Source organism: Schistocerca americana, chromosome 6, assembly GCF_021461395.2.
Source record: "Schistocerca americana isolate TAMUIC-IGC-003095 chromosome 6, iqSchAmer2.1, whole genome shotgun sequence".
NCBI classification, from domain to species: domain Eukaryota; kingdom Metazoa; phylum Arthropoda; class Insecta; order Orthoptera; family Acrididae; genus Schistocerca; species Schistocerca americana.
The window spans coordinates 28270816-28290049 of NC_060124.1; the positions used below are offsets into that span (position 1 = coordinate 28270816).

Genomic DNA, 19234 nt, shown 5'->3' on the forward strand with positions numbered 1-19234 from the left:
AACACACATGTGCCATGCAGCTGTTGCACATAGTCTTGGATGTGTGGAATGGGATAATTGTCCATTATTGTGCATGCATTCAGTTATCGGTAGTGTCCTCATGTCAATAGGTATCGTCTTTTTTAGGGACCAGGTGGATAGCTGAAGAACAGTTACTAGAAGATGGACAGACTATACACGTCTAGCAGTTCCTGTACAGTGGCCTTAGTGTGGCGCTGTTTGTTAGATGTCAGGGGCCTCTCCTTGTAATGGCCTTCTGTGGTCACTAACCTTGACAGGTAGTGTTTGAAATAGCCACGAAGTGTGAAGAGGGGGAGGAGGTATCGCATGCAACATTCATATGTGAAGTCATTGATTTGTCAAGTCTGTGGAACAGCAGCATCGTCTGGAGTTGCAGCAGGTGGAATTCCAGCTGGAAGAGCATTGACCATGCGCTGTGCATGTGTCAGGTTGTCGGAAGCATCTGCAACCAGCAGATGGAGCGTGCTGTTGCTGGCGCAAATGGCGTTGATGTCACAAGATTGGAGTAAGAGCTGAACAAGGGAGTTGGCGAGTTGAGCTATCAGAAGTATACACTCAGATGGTAGATGAGCGAGCATGTCACAGTGGGACATGGGGGCTGTAGACAGCGGAGCGAAGGAACATGGTATGTGTGCGCCAGAAGTAGCCACACGAAGTGTACCAGGTGAAGGTAGGATGCATGATGGAGTGAGATCTTTTGGGATAATGCCTGTATCTATGCTGGTGTCAGTCAGAGAGTGGATGTTGGTTGAACTGTTGAGCACGTAGAAGCGTTCAGATGTGAGGTGACTGTTGGATGATGATTGATTTTGAAGGCCTTGCCCTGGTGAAGAAGCGCGATGTAGTGCCTATTGCAACCCACGTGGCAAGTATTCCATTGACAATTACAAGTGGTATCCCCTTAATTGTGGGGAGCAGGATATGAAGTCCCAATGTCCGCCACCACACTGTGCTGGGAGGTGTCGAGGGTAGAAGGTGAGGAGTGGGGGACAGGGAGTGCAGGTAGTGGGGATGGTCAGCTGCTAGGTGACTGCACTGCTCTGTAGTGTGATGCACGAGAACTCACACGACCCACTCTGGGTACGCAAGGAGGAGGGAGGGGGTAGCCACATCCGAAGCGGGACTGCCATCGTAGGAAGCAGTATCTGGTCTTCCAAAAGTGATGAGCTGGCGGTGTCGCAATACTTGATTTACGCAATCCGTGTGCCAAAGTCTATGTTAGTGGTTCTGTAGACAAAGATAGAGCTGTAGCTAGATGTCATATGGAAGCTGGACAACCTAAATGACCCATAAGGCAGTGTCTGTTAGTATGTTAGGATCAACAAGGGCATGTAGGTGGTGAGGGCATCTTGTCGCCAATTTGTTCTGCATGAATTACATGAGGAAGATGCTCGATGATGATCTGCCTTGTATTTGAGGTACCTGGGCAGAGGAGGTGGGGTCAGGATGATATCTCTGATAAGTTTCAGGTCGGCATGAAATTATCCAGTGAGACATACAAAGTGTGCTTCATCACCAGTGATACTACAAATTCCAGAATAGAGTCCATGAGAGCAAACAAAAACAGAGCTATTCTTGTTGAGTGGAGGCAGCTCAGGGAAGCAGCAAGGGGGCGGCCTGAGCAAGCATTGGAGCACAAAACTGTGTTGTAGACAAGGGCAGTGTACTAAATGGAGTGAGGGTGGCGTGTGACAGCAGTATGGTGCCCGGCGCCTCGGTCATAGTGGTGGAGCAGTTCAGGACATCACACCTCACACACACATCTCGGCAAGACACGACTGGCGATGACTCAGAAGATACGACTGGTGCAGTTGGAATGACCTTGGCCATGGGACCATGAAAATTTCGGAAATGTTTGAACTGAATGAATGAGGTGGCACTGCATGAAGGCTGAAAAAAGACACCTGTTTTGAGTAGTAGATGCCCGTGTGCTGCAAAGTCCGATGTGGTGATAAGGCACTGGGATACTGTTGGAGTACCATTTGCTTGAATGGTCCTAGGAAACATTATTCACAACAAACGGCTATAGTCACTGAGGAAAGTGAACATGATGTGGAATTGCTTAATAATGGTATCACTGTTGTGGGTTCTCCAATACTATGCCATAGTAGAAAGTACTAGAGGTACACTTTTGAGTTATATACACTTTTTAATGTCGTCTTTACAAGAGCTCATGATGAGTAACAAGAACAACATAGGAAACATGACTGACAGTAACACACAGGAAGGCAAGGTAAAGAAGTTTGTTCTCACAGAGGTTGTGGTTGACTCATACAGAGTCGACTGCTGTTATGACTTTACTTACACATTGTGCATTTCTAGATGTATATTACTACTGTTTATTACAAGTTAAACAAATATCCACTGTGCTCATAGCAGATGGGCATACTACACATTTTACAGAAACTTTTTGTTTTCTTGTTTTTACTTCTGTTACACATGAAATATCTTGAAGATTTTGGTTGTTTTGATGGTAGTCCATGTACTGCAGTTTTATTATTGAATTTCAAGATGTTTTCTGTGTCATTCTGTAGTTGCAAAGGCAAGTTTTTAAATAAGTGATTGAGCGTATGAGTGTGAGCTAATTGTAAACCAAGTTCTTTCAAAAGCTTTTTTCTAGCTGGCTTATTTGTGTTTTTAGCTGTATTAAATAACACACATGAATTAATTCCTGCTGGATCAAGCATGCCATTATATATAAAAAAAACCCTCAATGCCCATATTCTGGTCTAATGTGCCACTGAATAATTATGGACTACTTGGTCAATAAATTGACCCCATCCGTAGTGTAATTGTAACAATAAATTACGAATCCCGTGTCAAAAAAAAAGTTCATCGTTTGAAGTGATCCACGAATCAATCCAATTTGTGACTTCTTCATGAGATCAGAAGTGTTGGTCAGCCAGGCCATGCGCCATGAGATCTAAACAGGTGATAGTCAGAGGGAGCAATGTCTGGAGAATACGGCGGGTGGGGTAGGACTTCCCATTTTAACATTTCCAAGTACGTTTTGACCTCTTTTGCAACGTGGGGTCACTTTATCGTGCCTCTCGCTGTATTGCGGCTGTTTGTCTTTTAATACTCTGCTCAAACGCATTAATTGTGTTTGATAATGAGCACCTGCGATTGTTTCACTTGGTTTTAACACGTCATAGTGCACAACGCTGAGCTGGTCCTGCTAAATGTAGAGCATGATCTCAGAGCTGTGAATATTCGGTTTGGTCGTCAATGTGGAAGCATGGCCAGGATATCCCCATGATTTTTTGTGTTTAGGGTTATTGTAATGAACACATTTTTCCTCCCCGGTCACAATGCGATGCATATCCCTTCTGTTTTTGCCTCTGAAGCAACTGTTCACTATAGTTCAATTCTTTTATCTTGGCGGCTCGCGCATGCCCGCCCAGACGCTGGAGATTGCTGCGTTGCCAGTTGCACACGACGCACGCGCCAATAGAAGCAGCGCCATAGTATAGCATAGTTCGCAAGCTTACGTGTAGGGGGGGAGCGCGCAGTTCATGAAGTAAAGCCACCACGGCCGCATTAACCCTTTCGCTGCTACAAGGACATGCTCCCTGCATTCCGCGCTGTGGGCGATTTTGTCACTGCACTGCTCGCCTGTGCAGACACATTGTGTTCCGACTGCTTTGACACTCTATCATTCGATTCCACAAAAACTATTTGGCTCAAAAATTAGATTTTTACATATCTTCTTGACTGATACCTTCCCCCCATAAATGGCTTAATTTTGTTTCGATGTTCAACGCAGTTATTATGCAGCATTAAATATAGTAAACCTTTGCACGAAATTTTGAAGAGTTTGCAGAGGTAAAAGTCCATAGAGTATACTTTCCGTATGGTCGATTTTAATTGCCACAATGTTGAGAATGAAATGTGGTCAAGATACCTATATATTTCATTTAATTTAAGTACCACATAAGTGTCGTATGTAATGAGAAATATTCCACCTTTCGCGACTGTAACAAAAGTTTTACTTACACTGGGCACGTTTGGCTTTATTTTAAAGCACTTCAATCAATCAAAAGGAAGTAGACAAAATACATCAAACAAAACTGTGGACTTACAAAAACATTAGGACTTGAATATACCGTCTGTCAGTGAAGTGCTCAGAGCTATGTCAAATATAATTTAGTGTGTGGCACACACAAACAGCATTTATTTGCTAAAACACTGATGAGCCAACACAAACGTTGAATATTGTGCTACCGCAGCACAAAACTACGAAAGGTGACTTGGCAATGGAGGACACAAAATACAGTCCTCTTATGATGCTTCAAAAGAGAGAAACGCGTCCGGTCTAAATAAGTCGCTTATTACAGTTGCAGAAGAGGGATATATTGCAATACCATTGGTAAAATTGCGACTGTGGAACAAAAACAAGAAATAGAACATGAATACCATTGTGTATGTGCCATACCTTTCACCGATGGAAGTGCTTTAAAATAAAGCCAAACGCGCCGTGTGTATATAAAACTTTTATTACAGTCGCGAAAGACGGAATATTTCTCAATATTACATACGACACCTATGTGGTACTTAGATTTAATGAGATATTGTTATACAGTAAATATTATATGAAATTTAGGTATCTTGTCCACATTTCATTCTCAACATTGTGGCAACTAAAATTGACCATACGGAAAGTATACGCTATGGACTTTTACCTCTGCAAACTCTTCACAATTTCGTGCAATGGTTTACTACATTTAATGCAGCACATCGAAACAAAATTAAGTCATTTATGGGGGGAAGGTATCAGGCAAGAAGACGTGTAAAAATCAAATTTTTTGGCCAAATAGTTTTTGTGAAATCGAATGATAAGCGTGTCAAAGCAGTGGAACACCATGTGTCTGCACAGGCGAGCAGTGCAGTGATGACAAAAATGGTTCAAATGGCTCTGAGCACTATGCGACTTAACTTCCGAGGTCATCAGTCGCCTAGAACTTAGAACTAATTAAACCTAACTAACCTAAGGACATCACACACATCCATGCCCGAGGCAGGATTCGAACCTGCGACCGTAGCGGTCACGCGGTTCCAGACTGAAGCGCCTTTAACTGCACGACCACACCGGCCGGCAGTGATGACAAAATCGCCCACAGCGCGGAATGCGGGGAGCACGTGTCTGCAGCAGCGAAAGTGTTAATGAAGAGACAAAGCTCTAGAAATTTCAAAAAATTGCATTCAAACGAATATAATTCGTGAAGTAAGGCACTCCAATATCGTTTTTTAATAAAGAAAATATTAAGCACTACACAAGATTTGAACTCATAACCTTTCACTTGGCAGCCCAACACCTTGACCGTTCCGCTTTCTCAGCTCGATGAACAGTGTAACTCCACAAGGAGTCTAACACCTCACGCAACTACTTATAAACAATGTTGGTATGATTATGAAATACTCACGCTTCGTCGAAGTACAATAGGAAATAAACAATTACCGCTGTTCTTTATTGCGAAAAAGCAGTTCGTGAGATTGAAACAAACACCTTTCCTTGCTATCGCCTGAATTAGGAGTCTTATTGCTTGTTTGGTTTAATTAATTAATAGAATATGAAGCAATTGGTATAAAGAATGCTTTTTCCAAACTTTCTGTAAAAGAAAGTCTGCTATCAAGAGATTGCTTTTGTTCTATTACTTTATTTCTAAAACTGAAGGCACTCGTCCCTGCTCTGCACTGCTGTCGAGATCTGACAACGTCGTTCTCTGTTCATTGGCTGACTGTGTTTTGTGACGTCAGATGCGCAGACCGAACCTAAACTCGGCCGCCAAGATATATGACGCGCACTTTAACACACAAACATCATTCAATGTCTCTTGGTTTCAGCTCACATGGGACCCAAGTTCCTTCTTTCTAAATCATGCCCATAGCCTTGAGACGTTTTGAAATGACTTTTTGTGTCACTCCCACTAATCGTGGCAATTCTTCTTAAGTTTGTCGTGAGTCTTCACTCAGCAATGTCTCCAGTTCTGCATCTTCGAAAACATTCTCCCTTCCACCACTATGCCGGTCTACGACATTAAAATTACCGTTCTTGAAGCATTGAAACCACTCACGACACGTTCTTTCACTAATAGTGTCCTTACCATACATACTTGAGAGCATTCAATGAGACTCAGCCACTGTTTTTTTCATATTGAAACAAAACAGAAACACCTCCCGCAAATGACGAGAGTAAGGCTCATAAACTGACATTTTCAATCAAGAACAACTTTATGACACAGACACAAATCGACTAATGTTTGCATGAGGTTATGTTGATTGAGGTCCAAGCTAACTGCCTGACGTCTGCGATCTGTTTCTTCCGACCGCTACTTATCGTTGACGTCACCTATCGACAAACGGCGGAAGCAAAGTTGTACACCTTGTATTTTTTATGCATTTCATCCACCAATGGGTATGAAGTAAAATATTTATCCATTGTGAAGTTTCTATTTGTTCTAGAAATTTAAGTAGATAATTTTTTAACAGTTTGACCGGCTATAGGTTCACGGCTCAGAGCATCTTGTGTACCAGTGTAAGGTTGTGCACTTATCATATATAAAGTTTTAACATCACATGTAGTATTAAGTTTAATCCTGTACTTATTGGGCTTGGACACTATGTAAGCCCTAAATGGGCAGTATCCTCAGAAAGCTAACAGCTACTCATCAATTATGCAGTAGGCACGAGGGACATTTAGGTACAATTATGTGTAAAATCTTCCCAAACTTAGTGAATTGAGAATACTTATCTTCTTTATTTCTTAAAATTTTAGCATCAAAATAAAGACATGGAAGTAAAAATATAAGCTGTCATCTGCCCATAATAGCTCTGTATATTCTTGACTCTTCTGTAGAAAAACATGTCACTCATAGAAAACTGAGACATTTTTCTGAACCCAGAGATACACAGGATGTCAATTAGTGCAAGTACCTCCTTGAGATCAGTGTCATCTACACATCTCGTTTGTTGTGCGTAACTCAGTTTTTGTCTTCCAATTTCTTGGTTTGTATAAAACACTGTTTTTCCTAGTATTTCTTCAGTGCAGAAGATTTTCCATGTTCTGTCTCCTGATGTACATTTCTTGCTTGCACATGAGCTCCAGATATTCTCAAAACTGTATTATGGCACTTAATTTTGCTTGAAGGAGATTTTAATGTACTCCATTACGACCATTGTGAACAATTATAATGTTTCTCTGTACCTGGCTTACTTCTTCATCAGATAATTTATCATTGTGTTCTGATAAAATTTCAATATTATCCTCAACTTTGCTCACAGTTTTGTCCTCTTGATTCAGATTCGGCTAACTATTGTTGAATAGTATTTTCGAAGTCAGTATCTACTGGATTTACTGTTCTTGTGCTCGCTGTAACTGCAAGAAAAAGCGTGCACAATAATTTTTTTCTGATCATACATGTATACACAGCTATTTGGTTACCCCTTCACACTTCCAGACTGGAACAATGAGACTGCACCTGTGAGCTTATAACCCCATGGGGAGAATAGCCAGCCCACGAAATGCACTACCAGCCTAACAATAACACTTCTCTGTGGAAGTAATATTTTCTGATTTTCTGGGGTAACAGGCTACGCCTGTATCCATTTCAGGGTTAAGACATTATTGAAAACATTGTTGAAACATTGCCAAAACATTTTTACACAATTGCTGAAGGAATACACACTCAAAATACCTGAGACTGGTTTGATGCAGCTCTCCATGCTACTCTATCCTGTGCAAGCTTCTTCATCTCCCAGTACTTACTGCAACCTACATCCTTCTGAATCTGCTTAGTGTATTCATCTCTTGGTCTCTCTCTACGATTTTTACCCTCCACGCTGCACTCCAATGCTAAATTTGTGATCCCTTGATGCCTCAGAACATGTCCTACCAACCAGTCCCTTCTTCTTGTCAAGTTGTACCACAAACTCCTCTTCTACCCAATTTTATTCAATACCTCCTCATTAGTTATGTGATCTATCCATCTAATCTTTAGCATTCTTCTGTAGCACCACATTTCGAAAGCTTCTGTTCTCTTCCTGTACAAACTATTTATTGTCCATGTTTCACTTCCATACATGGCTACACTCCATACAAATACTTTCAGAAACGACTTCCTGACACTTAAAGCTATACTCAATGTTAACAAATTTCTCTTCTTCAGAAATGCTTTCCTTGCCATTGACAGTCTACACTTTATATCCTCTCTACTTTGACCATCATCAGTTATTCTGCTCCCCAAATAGCAAAACTCCTTTACTACTTTAAGTGTCTCATTTCCTAATCTAATTCCCTCAGCATCACCCGACTTAATTTAACTACATTCCATTATCCTCGTTTTGCTTTTGTTGATGTTCATCTTATATCCTCCTTTCATGACACTGTCCATTCCGTTCAATTGCTCTTCCAACTCCTTTGCTGTCTCTGACAGAACTACAATGTCATTGGCGAACCCCAAAGTTTTTATTTCTTCTCTTAGATTAGATTAGATTAGATTAGATTAGATTAATACTAGTTCCATGGATCATGAATACGATATTTCGTAATGATGTGGAACGAGTCGAATTTTCCAATACATGACATAATTAGGTTAATTTAACAACATACTTAAGTTAATATAACTACTTTTTTTGTGTTTTTTATTTTTATTTTTTTTTATTTTTTTATTTTTTAAATATTTTTTTTCTTAATTTATATCTAAAAATTCCTCTATGGAGTAGAAGGAGTTGTCATTCAGAAATTCTTTTAATTTCTTCTTAAATACTTGTTGGTTATCTGTCAGACTTTTGATACTATTTGGTAAGTGACCAAAGACTTTAGTGCCAGTATAATTCACCCCTTTCTGTGCCAAAGTTAGATTTAATCTTGAATAGTGAAGATCGTTCTTTCTCCTAGTATTATAGTTATGCACACTGCTATTACTTTTGAATTGGGTTTGGTTGTTAATAACAAATTTCATAGGAGAGTATATATACTGAGAAGCTACTGTGAATATCCCTAGATCCTTAAATAAATGTCTGCAGGATGATCTTGGGTGGACTCCAGCTATTATTCTGATTACACGCTTCTGTGCAATAAATACTTTATTCCTCAGTGATGAATTACCCCAAAATATGATGCCATATGAAAGCAATGAGTGAAAATATGCGTAGTAAGCTAATTTACTAAGATGTTTATCACCAAAATTTGCAATGACCCTTATTGCATAAGTAGCTGAACTCAAACGTTTCAGCAGATCATCAATGTGTTTCTTCCACTTTAATCTCTCTTCAATGGACATACCTAAAAATTTGGAATATTCTACCTTAGCTATATGCTTCTGATTGAGGTCTATATTTATTAATGGCGTCATACCATTCCCTGTACGGAACTGTATGTACTGTGTCGTATCAAAATTCAGTGAGAGTCCGTTTACAAGGAACCACTTAGTAATTTTCTGAAAGACAGTATTGACAATTTCATCAGTTAATTCTTGTTTGTCAGGTGTGATTACTATACTTGTATCATCAGCAAAGAGAACTAACTTTGCCTCTTCATGAATATAGAATGGCAAGTCATTAATATATAATAAGAACAACAAAGGACCCAAGACTGACCCTTGTGGAACCCCATTCTTGATAGTTCCCCAGTTTGAGGAATGTGCTGATCTTTGCATGTTACGAGAACTACTTATTTCAACTTTCTGCACTCTTCCAGTTAGGTACGAATTAAACCATTTGTGCACTGTCCCACTCATGCCACAATACTTGAGCTTGTCTAGCAGAATTTCATGATTTACGCAATCAAAAGCCTTTGAGAGATCACAAAAAATCCCAATGGGAGGTGTTCGGTTATTCAGATCATTCAAAATTTGACTGGTGAAAGCATATATGGCATTTTCTGTTGAAAAACCTATGGAAACTCTATGGATTTAATACCTACTCCGAATTTTTCTTTTGTTTCCTTTACTGCTTGCTCAATATACAGATTGAATAACATCGGGGAGAGGCTACAACCCTGTCTCACTCCCTTCCCAACCGCTGCTTACCTTTCATGCCTCTTGACTGCCATCTGGTTTCTGTACAAATTGTAAATAGCCTTTCGCTCCCTGTATTTTACCCCTGCCACCTTTAGAATTTGAAAGAGAGTATTCCAGTCAACATTGTCAAAAGCTTTCTCTAAGTCTGCAAATGCTAGAAACGTAGGTTTGCCTTTCCTTAATCTAGTTTCTAAGATAAGTCGTAGGGTCAGTATTGCCTCACATGTTCCAATATTTCTACGGAATCCAAACTGATCTTCCCCGAGGCCAGCTTCTACCACTTTTTCCATTCGTCTGTAAAGAATTCGCGTTAGTATTTTGCAGCTGTGACTTATTAAACTGATAGTTCGGTAATTTTCACATCTGTCAACACCTGCTTTCTTTGGGATTGGAATTATTTTATTCTTCTTGAAGTCTGAGGATATTTCGCCTATCTCATACATCTTGCTCACCAGATGGTAGAGTTTTGTCAGGACTGGCTCTCCCAAGGCTGTCAGTAGTTCTAATGGAATGTTGTCTACTCCCGGGGCCTTGTTTCGACTCAGGTCATTCAGTGCTCTGTCAAACTCTTCACACAGTGTCGTATCTCCCATTTCATCTTCATCTACATCCTCTTCCATTTCCATAATATTGTCCTCAAGTACATCGCCCTTATATAGACCCTCTATACACTCCTTCCACCGTTCTGCTTTCCCTTCTTTGCTTAGAACTAGGTTTCCATCTGAGCTCTTGATATTCATACAAGTGGCTCTCTTTTCTCCAAAGGTCTCTTTAATTTTCCTGTAGGCAGTATCTATCTTACCCCTAGTGAGATAAGCCTCTACATCATTACATTTGTCCTCTAGCCATCCCTGCTTAGCCATTTTGCACTTCCTGTCAATCTCATTTTTGAGACGTTTGTATTCCTTTTTGCCTGCTTCATTTACTGCATTTTTATATTTTATCCTTTCGTCAATTAAATTCAATATTTCTTCTGTTACCCAAGGATTTCTACTAGCCCTTGTCTCTTTACCTACTTGATCCTCTGCTGCCTTCACTATTTCATCCCTCAGAGCTACCCATTCTTCTTCTACTGTGTTTCTCTCCCACATTCCTGTCAATTGTTCCCTTATGCTCTCCCTGAAACTCTGTACAACCTCTGGTTTAGTCAGTTTATCCAGGTTCCATCTCCTTAAATTCCCACCTTTTTGCAGTTTCTTCAGTTTTAATCTACAGTTCATAACCAACCGATTGTGGTCAGAGTCCACACCTGCCCCTGGAAATGTCTTACAATTTAAAACCTGGTTCCTAAATCTCTGTCTTACCATTATGTAATCTATCTGGTACCTCTAGTATCTCCAGGATTCTTCCATGTATACAACCTTCTTTTATGATTCTTGAACCAAGTGTTAGCTATGATTAAGTTATGCTCTGTGCAAAATTCTACCAGATGGCTTCCTCTTTCATTTCTTACCCCCAATCCATATTCACCTACTATGTTTCCTTCTCTCCCTTTTCCTGCTCTCGAATTCCAGTCACCCATGACTATTAAATTTTCGTCTCCCTTCACTACCTGAATAATTTCTTTTATTTCGTCATACATTTCATCAATTTCTTCATTATCTGCAGAGCTAGTTGGCATATAAACTTGTACTACTGTAGTAGGCATGGGCTTCATGTCTATCTTGGCCACTATAATACGTTCACTATGCTGTTTGTAGTAGCTTACCTGCACTATTTTTTTTATTCATTATTAAACCTACTCCTGCATTACCCCTATTTGATTTTGTATTTATAACCCTGTATTCACCTGACAAAAAGTCTTGTTCCTCCTGCCACCAAACTTCACTAATTCCCACTATATCTAACTTTAACCTATTCATTCCCCTTTTTAAATTTTCAAACCTACCTACCCGATTAAGTGATCTGACATTCCACGTTCCGATCTGTAGAAAGCCAGTTTTCTTTCTCCTGATAATGACGTACTCTCGAGTAGTCCCCGCCCAGAGATCCGAATGGGGGACTATTATACACATGAATGTCACACAATTGTAGAAGACTTTGTGGAGGAACTGAATCTGAAAATCATTGGTCTCGTAAGCCACTGTTTCATTTCAAAACGGGTTCATATCTGAGGTACCTGAAAAAACATCTTGAAGGTAGTGAAGTGATTATTTTAATGGATTTTTCACTGAACTATTAATTGTTGTTCAAGGTGCTGTTCAAGGTTTCATTGGTAGAACAGCCAAGCCACATTACATCCTATTGTGGTTTACGTTGGTGGTAAAGAACTACAGAATATATGCATCTGTATTATTAGTGACTGTCTTCATCATGATACCATTGCATTCATATGCTCATAAATAAGTCAGGTTAAATAATTGAGAACAAGGGCTGGAGGAATCAAGCAGGTTCTCTGCTTTAGTGACAGTTCTGCTGCCTGGTACAAGAATTTTATCGATTTATGTCTGCATGAGAAGGACTTTGGCATCTCTGCTGAATGTAATTTATTTGGAACACAACCATTGAAAATCTCCTTGTGAAGGTAGTGGAGGAACAACTAAAAGACAGCTCAAGCTATTTTGCAGAGGTCCCAGATAACCAAATATGGATGCCTGTTGACTGTTTCAGTTCTAAAATGACAACATTTCAACATTATCTTCTTTTATTATATATAAAAACATAGATGAGGTGACTTACCGAACGAAAGCGCTGGCAGGTCGATAGACACACAAACAAACACAAACATACACATAAAATTCAAGCTTTCGCAACAAACTGTAGCCTCATCAGGAAAGAGGGAAGGAGAGGGGAAGACGAAAGGAAGTGGGTTTTAAGGGAGAGGGTAAGGAGTCATTCCAATCCCGGGAGCGGAAAGACTTACCTTAGGGGGAAAAAAGGACAGGTATACACTCGCACACACGCACATATCCATCCACACATATACAGACACAAGCAGACATATTTAAAGACAGTGTGTGTGTGTGTATATATATATATATATATATATATATATATATATATATATATATATATATATATATATATATATATATATATAAAAAAAACAAAGATGAGGTGACTTACCGAACAAAAGCGCTGGCAGGTCGATAGACACACAAACAAACACAAACATACACACAAAATTCAAGCTTTCGCAACAAACTGTTGCCTCATCAGGAAAGAGGGAAGGAGAGGGGAAGACGAAAGGAAGTGGGTTTTAAAGGAGAGGGTAAGGAGTCATTCCAATCCCGGGAGCGGAAAGACTTACCTTAGGGGGAAAAAAGGACAGGTATACACTCGCACACACGCACATATCCATCCACACATACAGACACAAGCAGACATATTTAAAGACAAAGAGTTTGGGCAGAGATGTCAGTCGAGGCAGAAGTGTAGAGGCAAAGAAGTTGTTGAAAGACAGGTGAGGTATGAGTGGCGGCAACTTGAAATTAGCGGAGATTGAGGCCTGGCGGATGATGTGAAGAGAGGATATACTGAAGGGCAAGTTCCCATCTCCGGAGTTCGGATAGGTTGGTGTTGGTGGGAAGTATCCAGATAACCCGGACGGTGTAACACTGTGCCAAGATGTGCTGGCCGTGCACCAAGGCATGTTTAGCCACAGGGTGATCCTCATTACCAACAAACACTGTCTGCCTGTGTCCATTCATGCGAATGGACAGTTTGTTGCTGGTCATTCCCACATAGAATGCGTCACAGTGTAGGCAGGTCAGTTGGTAGATCACGTGGGTGCTTTCACACGTGGCTCTGCCTTTGATCGTGTACACCTTCCGGGTTAGAGGACTGGAGTAGGTGGCGGTGGGAGGGTGCATGGGACAGGTTTTGCATCGGGGGCGGTTACAAGGATAGGAGCCAGAGGGTAGGGAAGGTGGTTTGGGGATTTTATAGGGATGAACTAACAGGTTACGAAGGTTAGGTGGACGGCGGAAAGACACTCTTGGCGGAGTGAGGAGGATTTCATGAAGGATGGATCTCATTTCAGAGCAGGATTTGAGGAAGTCGTATCCCTGCTGGAGAGCCACATTCAGAGTCTGGTCCAGTCCCGGAAAGTATCCTGTCACAAGTGGGGCACTTTTGTGGTTCTTCTGTGGGGGATTCTGGGTTTGAGGGGACGAGGAAGTGGCTCTGGTTATTTGCTTCTGTACCAGGTCGGGAGGGTAGTTGCGGGATGCGAAAGCTGTTTTCAGGTTGTTGGTGTAATGATTCAGGGATTCCGGACTGGAGCAGATTCGTTTGCCACGAAGACCTAGGCTGTAGGGAAGGGACCGTTTGATGTGGAATGGGTGGCAGCTGTCATAATGGAGGTACTGTTGCTTGTTGGTGGGTTTGATGTGGACGGACGTGTGAAGTTGGCCATTGGACAGGTGGAGGTCAACGTCAAGGAAAGTGGCATGGGATTTGGAGTAGGACCAGGTGAAACTGATGGAACCAAAGGAGTTGAGGTTGGAGAGGAAATTCTGGAGTTCTTCTTCACTGTGAGTCCAGATCATGAAGATGTCATCAATAAATCTGTACCAAACTTTGGGTTGGCAGACTTGGGTAACCAAGAAGGCTTCCTCTAAGCGACCCATGAATAGGTTGGCGTACGAGGGGGCCATCCTGGTACCCATGGCTGTTCCCTTTAATTGTTGGTATGTCTGGCCTTCAAATGTGAAGAAGTTGTGGGTCAGGATGAAGCTGGCTAAGGTGATGAGGAAAGAGGTTTTAGGTAGGGTGGCAGGTGATCGGCGTGAAAGGAAATGCTCCATCGCAGCGAGGCCCTGGACGTGCGGAATATTTGTGTATAAGGACGTGGCATCAATGGTTACAAGGATGGTTTCCGGGGGTAACAGATTGGGTAAGGATTCCAGGCGTTCAAGGAAGTGGTTGGTGTCCTTGATGAAGGATGGGAGACTGCATGTAATGGGTTGAAGGTGTTGATCTACGTAGGCAGAGACACGTTCTGTGGGGGCTTGGTAACCAGCTACAATGGGGCGGCCGGGATGATTGGGTTTGTGGATTTTAGGAAGAAGGTAGAAGGTAGGGGTGCGGGGTGTCGGTGGGGTCAGGAGGTTGATGGAGTCAGGTGAAAGGTTTTGCAGGGGGCCTAAGGTTCTGAGGATTCCTTGAAGCTCCGCCTGGACATCGGGAATGGGGTTACCTTGGCAAACTTTGTATGTGGTGTTGTCTGAAAGCTGACGCAGTCCCTCAGCCACATACTCCCGACGATCAAGTACCACGGTCGTGGAACCCTTGTCCGCCGGAAGAATGACGATGGATCGGTCAGCCTTCAGATCACGGATAGCCTGGGCTTCAGCAGTGGTGATGTTGGGTGTAGGATTAAGGTTTTTTAAGAAGGATTGAGATGCAAGGCTGGAAGTCAGAAATTCCTGGAAGGTTTGGAGAGGGTGATTTTGAGGAAGAGGAGGTGGGTCCCGCTGTGACGGAGGACGGAACTGTTCCAGGCAGGGTTCAATTTGGATGGTGTCTTGAGGAGTCGGATCATTAGGAGTAGGATTAGGATCATTTTTCTTCGTGGCAAAGTGATACTTCCAGCAGAGAGTACGAGTGTAGGACAGTAAATCTTTGACGAGGGCTGTTTGGTTGAATCTGGGAGTGGGGCTGAAGGTGAGGCCTTTGGATAGGACAGAGGTTTCGGATTGGGAGAGAGGTTTGGAGGAAAGGTTAACTACTGAATTAGGGTGTTGTGGTTCCAGAATGTGTTGATCGGAATTTTGAGGTTTTGGAGGGAGTGGAGCTGGAAGTGGGAGATTGAGTAGATGGGAGAGACTGGGTTTGTGTGCAATGAGAGGAGGTTGAGGTTTGCTGGAAAGGTTGTGAAGGGTGAGTGAGTTGCCTTTCCGGAGGTGGGAAACCAGGAGATTGGATAGTTTTTTGAGGTGGAGGGTGGCATGCTGTTCTAATTTACGGTTGGCCTGTAGGAGGATGCTCTGAACAGCCGGTGTGGATGTGGGAGAGGAAAGATTAAGGACTTTTATTAAGGATAGGAGTTGACGGGTGTGTTCATTGGCTGAGTTGATGTGTAGGTGAAGGATTAGGTGGGTGAGGGCAATGGATTGTTCAGTTTGGAACTGGTATAGGGACTGATGGAAGGAAGGGTTGCAGCCAGAGATGGGAACTTTAAGTGTGAGGCCTTTGGGGGTGATGTCAAATGTCAGACAAGCCTGAGAAAATAGAATATGGGAGTGTAATCTGGCTAGGGCGAAGGCATGTTTGCGGAGGGAATGTAAATAAAACTTAATGGGGTCATTGTGGGGGTGTTGTGAGGGTGACATGGTATTAGAAGGTGGAAAGTGTAACATGAGGTGAAATGAAAATGAAAATAAAAATATATGGGGAGAGATAAAGGTGAACCGGAAAGAAACTGGAGATCTGGAATGAAAAAAGGCGAATAGGTGTTGGTTACAGCTGGGCTAGCCTCATTTTCATAATCTGCCACCACAATACCACTCCTTTTAATATACTACACGCAGTTTTTTCGAAATTTTCCCGAATATCTCCGTCCTTTAACGTGTTTTGGCGGCAACACAACCACCTAACCTTTATGCACATCGTTGTCTACCAACCCTAGTCCAACATAGCCCAGCTGTAACCAACACCTATTCACCTTTTTTCATTCCAGATCTCCAGTTTCTTTCCGGTTCACCTTTATCTCTCCCCATATATTTTTATTTTCATTTTCATTTCACCTCATGTTACACTTTCCACCTTCTAATACCATGTCACCCTCACAACACCCCCACAATGACCCCATTAAGTTTTATTTACATTCCCTCCGCAAACATGCCTTCGCCCTAGCCAGATTACACTCCCATATTCTATTTTCTCAGGCTTGTCTGACATTTGACATCACCCCCAAAGGCCTCACACTTAAAGTTCCCATCTCTGGCTGCAACCCTTCCTTCCATCAGTCCCTATACCAGTTCCAAACTGAACAATCCATTGCCCTCACCCACCTAATCCTTCACCTACACATCAACTCAGCCAATGAACACACCCGTCAACTCCTATCCTTAATAAAAGTCCTTAATCTTTCCTCTCCCACATCCACACCGGCTGTTCAGAGCATCCTCCTACAGGCCAACCGTAAATTAGAACAGCATGCCACCCTCCACCTCAAAAAACTATCCAATCTCCTGGTTTCCCACCTCCGGAAAGGCAACTCACTCACCCTTCACAACCTTTCCAGCAAACCTCAACCTCCTCTCATTGCACACAAACCCAGTCTCTCCCATCTACTCAATCTCCCACTTCCAGCTCCACTCCCTCCAAAACCTCAAAATTCCGATCAACACAATCTGGAACCACAACACCCTAATTCAGTAGTTAACCTTTCCTCCAAACCTCTCTCCCAATCCGAAACCTCTGTCCTATCCAAAGGCCTCACCTTCAGCCCCACTCCCAGATTCAACCAAACAGCCCTCGTCAAAGATTTACTGTCCTACACTCGTACTCTCTGCTGGAAGTATCACTTTGCCACGAAGAAAAATGATCCTAATCCTACTCCTAATGATCCGACTCCTCAAGACACCATCCAAATTGAACCCTGCCTGGAACAGTTCCGTCCTCCGTCACAGCGGGACCCACCTCCTCTTCCTCAAAATCACCCTCTCCAAACCTTCCAGGAATTTCTGACTTCCAGCCTTGCATCTCAATCCTCCTTAAAAAACCTTAATCCTACACCCAACATCACCACTGCTGAAGCCCAGGCTATCCGTGATCTGAAGGCTGACCGATCCATCGTCATTCTTCCGGCGGACAAGGGTTCCACGACCGTGGTACTTGATCGTCGGGAGTATGTGGCTGAGGGACTGCGTCAGCTTTCAGACAACACCACATACAAAGTTTGCCAAGGTAACCCCATTCCCGATGTCCAGGCGGAGCTTCAAGGAATCCTCAGAACCTTAGGCCCCCTGCAAAACCTTTCACCTGACTCCATCAACCTCCTGACCCCACCGACACCCCGCACCCCTACCTTCTACCTTCTTCCTAAAATCCACAAACCCAATCATCCCGGCCGCCCCATTGTAGCTGGTTACCAAGCCCCCACAGAACGTGTCTCTGCCTACGTAGATCAACACCTTCAACCCATTACATGCAGTCTCCCATCCTTCATCAAGGACACCAACCACTTCCTTGAACGCCTGGAATCCTTACCCAATCTGTTACCCCCGGAAACCATCCTTGTAACCATTGATGCCACGTCCTTGTACACAAATATTCCGCACGTCCAGGGCCTCGCTGCGATGGAGCATTTCCTTTCACGCCGATCACCTGCCACCCTACCTAAAACCTCTTTCCTCATCACCTTAGCCAGCTTCATCCTGACCCACAACTTCTTCACATTTGAAGGCCAGACATACCAACAATTAAAGGGAACAGCCATGGGTACCAGGATGGCCCCCTCGTACGCCAACCTATTCATGGGTCGCTTAGAGGAAGCCTTCTTGGTTACCCAAGTCTGCCAACCCAAAGTTTGGTACAGATTTATTGATGACATCTTCATGATCTGGACTCACAGTGAAGAAGAACTCCAGAATTTCCTCTCCAACCTCAACTCCTTTGGTTCCATCAGTTTCACCTGGTCCTACTCCAAATCCCATGCCACTTTCCTTGACGTTGACCTCCACCTGTCCAATGGCCAACTTCACACGTCCGTCCACATCAAACCCACCAACAAGCAACAGTACCTCCATTATGACAGCTGCCACCCATTCCACATCAAACGGTCCCTTCCCTACAGCCTAGGTCTTCGTGGCAAACGAATCTGCTCCAGTCCGGAATCCCTGAATCATTACACCAACAACCTGAAAACAGCTTTCGCATCCCGCAACTACCCTCCCGACCTGGTACAGAAGCAAATAACCAGAGCCACTTCCTCGTCCCCTCAAACCCAGAATCCCCCACAGAAGAACCACAAAAGTGCCCCACTTGTGACAGGATGCTTTCCGGGACTGGACCAGACTCTGAATGTGGCTCTCCAGCAGGGATACGACTTCCTCAAATCCTGCCCTGAAATGAGATCCATCCTTCATGAAATCCTCCTCACTCCGCCAAGAGTGTCTTTCCGCCGTCCACCTAACCTTCGTAACCTGTTAGTTCATCCCTATAAAATCCCCAAACCACCTTCCCTACCCTCTGGCTCCTATCCTTGTAACCGCCCCCGATGCAAAACCTGTCCCATGCACCCTCCC

The 19234-nt window shown here is 42.9% G+C and overlaps 1 protein-coding gene across 1 annotated transcript in view; it reads left to right on the forward strand.

Moving 5' to 3' along the window:
- The first annotated feature begins 612 nt into the window (after positions 1 to 612).
- The window catches only part of LOC124619703 (dynein axonemal heavy chain 2), a 1014172-nt gene continuing 995550 nt past the window's right edge, over positions 613 to 19234 (forward strand). Inside the window, 1 exon segment of the mRNA XM_047146260.1 lies at positions 613 to 691. Coding sequence (XP_047002216.1) covers positions 613 to 691 — 79 coding nt within the window.